Source organism: Engraulis encrasicolus, chromosome 6 (genome assembly GCF_034702125.1).
Source record: "Engraulis encrasicolus isolate BLACKSEA-1 chromosome 6, IST_EnEncr_1.0, whole genome shotgun sequence".
Taxonomy (NCBI): Eukaryota; Metazoa; Chordata; class Actinopteri; order Clupeiformes; family Engraulidae; genus Engraulis; species Engraulis encrasicolus.
In genome coordinates, this window is record NC_085862.1 from 836,618 (window position 1) to 841,686 (window position 5,069).

General features: G+C 43.4%; 1 protein-coding gene across 5 annotated transcripts in view; it reads left to right on the forward strand.

The window, feature by feature from the left end:
• The window catches only part of mfsd12a (major facilitator superfamily domain containing 12a), a 29,148-nt gene extending 24,079 nt beyond the window's left edge, over nt 1–5,069 (forward strand). Inside the window, exons 10-11 of one of the 5 annotated variants that reach the window (XR_010035119.1) lie at nt 1,600–4,780; nt 4,819–5,069. Coding sequence is in view for 1 of the 5 variants with exons in the window: in XM_063200418.1 (XP_063056488.1) it covers nt 1,600–1,685 (86 nt within the window). In the remaining 4 variants the exon portion in view is untranslated. Of the gene's footprint in view, nt 1–1,599 lie in introns of all 5 variants that reach the window. The other 4 variants (XR_010035121.1, XR_010035120.1, XR_010035118.1 and 1 more) reach the window with 4 other exon arrangements.

The following is a 5,069-nucleotide window of genomic DNA, read 5'->3' on the forward strand; positions in this document are numbered from 1 at the left end:
ACCTGTAACTCATGTCACCTGTAACCCCATATCTCACACCTGTAACTCATGTCACCTGTAACCACATATCTCACCTGTAACTCACGTCACCTGTAGCGTAATGCCACCTCTAACTAGTGCCACCATGTCCCCTTTGACCTGTAACCCCATATCTCACCTGTAACTCATGTCACCTCTCTCTCACCTCGAACTCTAACAGTACCAATGTCCCAATGCCATGTTGTTATTGCTCCTTCCAGCGGAGACAGTGCAGCCTGTTGTTGAGAAAGAGCCAAACGGTGAGACCTTTGACCTTTAGCCTCCATCAGCGAGGCTCTGCCCAATCACAAATCAGGAATATTGTTCACCGTCCAATCAGAGACCACTTTCACAAATGATGTCATAATTGAATTCAATGAAAGAGCACTCCAATTACGATCTTCACATTTTGATGGAATCAGTTAAGTTGACTTTGATTGATTGACATGAATTTTGGATAGATCACGAGTGCCACACACATCACCAATCCAGAGCATGCTAACTGTTGCCACTTGACGTTATTTTTGTTACATTGTGTTGACCTGCTGTTCACTCACACAATGAGCTATATTCCAGGTCCTATTGTGTACATAATGAGCTATATTCCAGGTCCTATTGTGTACATAATGAGCTATATTCCAGGTCCTATTGTGTACCTAATGTCCTATATTCCAGGTCCTATTGTGTACATAATGAGCTATATTCCAGGTCCTATTGTGTACATAATGAGCTATATTCCAGGTCCTATTGTGTACCTAATGTCCTATATTCCAGGTCCTATGGTGTGAACAGGGCTGCTTATGGACCTGGTGAATGTCCCCAGAAAGTAGCATCTACATTTATGAAGATGTTTTGTAACCTACTAGCCTGGTGAACCAGCGCCACCTGCTGGACGGCAAAATGTTTTGTCTACGGGTGGGTCTGGCCTCGCATAATGATTCAATGAAGCCAGAATGCCATGAATCTGGCAAACCAATTACAACGCAAAGATGTGTTTTGAATCAAAGCGGGCAGGGTTTTGAGGGAAGGTTGTTCTCATCAACAATCTTCGGATGTATTATGCATCGAGGCCAGACTAAATTAGACATCCACATTTAGTCTGGTTTATCAGGCTAGTAACCTACGACTTTCACACGGCATGGAAGGCATGGGGCAGCCAGCCGTGGCCTAGTGGTTAGAGAGTTGGTCTTTCAATCTTGGGGTTGCCAGTTTGAATCCCCCCTGACCTCTCCCTACATCTCCATCCATGGCTGAAGTGCCCCAACCCCACACTGCTCCAGGGACTGTAACCAATACCCTGACAAATAATAACTAAGTCACTTTGAATAAGTGAAAGCGTCAGCTAAGTGCAATGTAATAATAAATAATAATAATAATGGAAGACCTGCCCAGCTTGCAAGTTTACTGGCGGACACAGCTGTTTCAGACAGTCTTAAAAGCTCCTGTGTTGCGTTTTATTTTATTTTCTCCTGCAGGGCTGCAGTCTTAAAAGCTCCTGTGTTGCGTTTTATTTTATTTTCTCCTGCAGGGCTGCAGTCTTAAAAGCTCCTGTGTTGCGTTTTATTTTATTTTCTCCTGCAGGGCTGCCGGTGATTAGTGGTCTACTGGGGACGGAGGACACCGAGACCGATGACACCTCTGAGGACACGTCACCCTCCCTCAACTGAGGACACGTCACCCTCCCTGAACTGAGGACACGTCACCCTCCCTGAACTGAGGACACCTCTCCCTCTCTCAACTGAGGACACGTCACCCTCTCTCAACTGAGGACACGTCTCCCTCCCTGAACTGAGGACACGTCACCCTCTCTCAACTGAGGACACGTCTCCCTCCCTGAACTGAGGACACGTCACCCTCTCTCAACTGAGGACACCTCTCCCTCTCTCAACTGAGGACACGTCACCCTCCCTCAACTGAGGACACGTCACCCTCCCTGAACTGAGGACACGTCACCCTCCCTGAACTGAGGACACCTCTCCCTCTCTCAACTGACGCTGAATAAAACTGGAGTTTAAAAAGAGAGAAAGAAGTCAGCTTCAACCAGGATTTTCTGCTCCCACTTTTAAAAAAAAATTGCCATGAAAAGGGTTTTCACCCGAAACATCACGTCAAAAATAATGAAGTGGCAGAAGAAAACTCCTGGTTGAAGCTGACTTGGTTCTCTCTCTCTTTTATCTTGTCATCTGGTTGTCCTGCTGCCAGGTCAGACGTTTGGATGTGTGGACTTGAACCTGCTCCTACAACACAACTGGAGCTGCCATAAAGGGAACGAGGGACGTTTTCTTTTGGAACCCAAAACCTTTAGTTCCATGTGTTTTCTTTTGGAACCCAAAGCCTTTAGTTCCATGTGTTTTCTTTTGGAACCCAAAGCCTTTAGTTCCATGTGTGTTCTTTTGGAACCCAAAGCCTTCAGTTCCGTGTGTGTTCTTTTGGAATCTTGAAGCCTTCAGTTCCATGTGTGTTCCGACATGCTGCACATCTCTTCAGAATGTTGCTATTTTTTATTGGACTATATTCTCTGTTTATCTAATTTTATTATGTTCCATTGTTCCTTTTTATACATTGATTTTCATTGTTCAGTGGTAATCGCTAAATGTGCCATATTTTTGTTGTTGTGTAATTTTACTTTATTTTATTTTTATTTTATTTGAAAGGGAAAACTGACCAGTAGGATGCTAAGGAGACAACTGGGGCCGTTTCATTGAGAAACACAAACTGTCACTTCTCCATTTTCTCCACTAGGGGTTTCATTGAGAAACACAAACTGTCACTTCTCCATTTTCTCTGCAGAATAAATTCTCAGTGCAACGTTAGCGCTGAGACTATTTTTGTGAAAAGGAACTTTGGTGACACTTTAAAGGATAAGGGATGCATTAAAACGCATTATTAACACTTAGTAAATGATTATGTTGAACAGAGCATTAAAAAATGTTTTTTATTATTTACTAAGAGTTTATAGTGCTTATTATGCATTCCTTATTATAAAGTGTTGCCGGGATTTGCTGGATCTGATATGGTGCACTTGTGCACTTCAGTGTTCATGTTTCAGTGCGTATGGCGTATTAATGACACACTGAAATATAGTACCCCAAGTGCACAAGTGCCCCATCAGAGAGACCGCGAGTGCGTTCCAATATGCGGCCTTGCCTCCTCCACTTGTGCTCGTCTCCTCGTACCAGGAAGTAATATGTCATGATGACATCACTGACAACATCATTATATTTCAAAATCTTGCAAAAGCTCAATTGTAAAGTCTTTTTTCTCATTTGCAATTGGGATGGTGAATGAAAAACAGTTCCTCAAAAGTTGTTGTGGCGAGACTGACAGCTGGGAAACTTTATCGTTTTCTTCACAAAGGAGGAGGGGCCAGGAGGCGGGACGAGGAGACGAGCACAAGTGGAGGAGGCAAGGCCACATATTGTAACGCACTCAGCATTTGTATATACAGGTAGCCTAATGAGGAAGTCAGGACTGCCGAGCAGGACCTCATCTCTGAAATATGTCTCACTTATAAAATATGGAAAAGCAGACAAATATATTCAAACTCTGAACTACGTGACATTCTGCATTGGACTGATTCTTGTAAAACAAAATCATTCCTTTTAACCCAGGTGTGTGTGTGTGTGTGTGTGTGTGTGTGTGTGTGTGTGTGTGTGTGTGTGTGTGTGTGTCAATGTATGACACAAACACTTGCAGGACTAGATACCAGGCAAGGGCATTGATGTCAGGATGCAGAATTTCTAGCCTACAGCTTCTGAAACTGCAGTTGGTAGCCTGGCTGTAGCTACTAGTTAAACTGCTCAGGTGGCTTTCAGCATCCAAATTGCAACTGAGATGTGGACCGTTGAATCATGCCACGAATCATGATATTTCATAAAACTTTAGTCATCATTGGTGATGTTGAGCCGCGCATCACGACGTCACATGTATCATGACGGGACGAGAGAAACTCGACTGATTTGCACTTCATATGTGTCAACCACATCACAGGTCTAGAGAGCAAAGTCCACGCCATGTTTTCTCTGTAGCACATGTGACTTTACTATTTGCTAATCTACCTGTCTACAGTTCTATTCAAGGGTCCGTATCTCGAAAGCGTCTTTGCTATCGTTGTTAGCAAAGTCCTTCATACGAGCGACTCAACTCTCTCTCGACAGCGACGCTCACCACTAAGTCCAAGGGAATGGTAAGACGGTCTAAAGACGGTTAGCAACGACAATAATTGAGAAACGGACCCCAGATGTCTTGTCATATAAACTACCTGTCTACAGTTCTATGCAGGTGACATGTCATATTTACCTGTCTACAGTTCTGGGGTCTGTTTCCCGAAAGCGTCTTTGTTATCGTCGTTAGCAAAGTCCTTCGTAAGAGCGACTCAACTCTCTCTCTCACCACTAAATCCAAGGGAACGGTAAGACGGTCTTAAGACGGTTAGCAACAACAAGAATCGAGAAACGGACCCCAGTGCAGGTGACTTGTCATATTTTTACCTGTCTACAGTTCTATGCAGGTGACTGGTCATATTTACCTGTCTACAGTTCTATAGGCCTACAGGTGACTTGTCATATTTACCTGTCTACAGTTCTATGCAGGTGACTTGTCATATTTACCTGTCTACAGTTCTATAGGCCTACAGGTGACTTGTCATATCTACCTGTCTACAGTTCTATGCAGGTGACTGGTCATATTTACCTGTCTACAGTTCTATAGGCCTACAGGTGACTTGTCATATTTACCTGTCTACAGTTCTATAGGCCTACAGGTGACTGGTCATATTTACCTGTCTACAGTTCTATACAGGTGACTTGTCATATCTACCTGTCTACAGTTCTATAGGCCTACAGGTGACTTGTCATATCTACCTGTCTACAATACTCATGGCCATTAGCTGCTTCAGATGTGGTTGGTTGGTTTTGGGGTTTGGTTGGTGTTTTAATTTTCTGAACCTGAGATTGATGCCAGTGTTGTAAGCAACTTTACTCTGAAATGACTTGACAATCTGCACTGGATTGATTGTTGATAAAATAAAATAATTACTTTGATGAATTGTG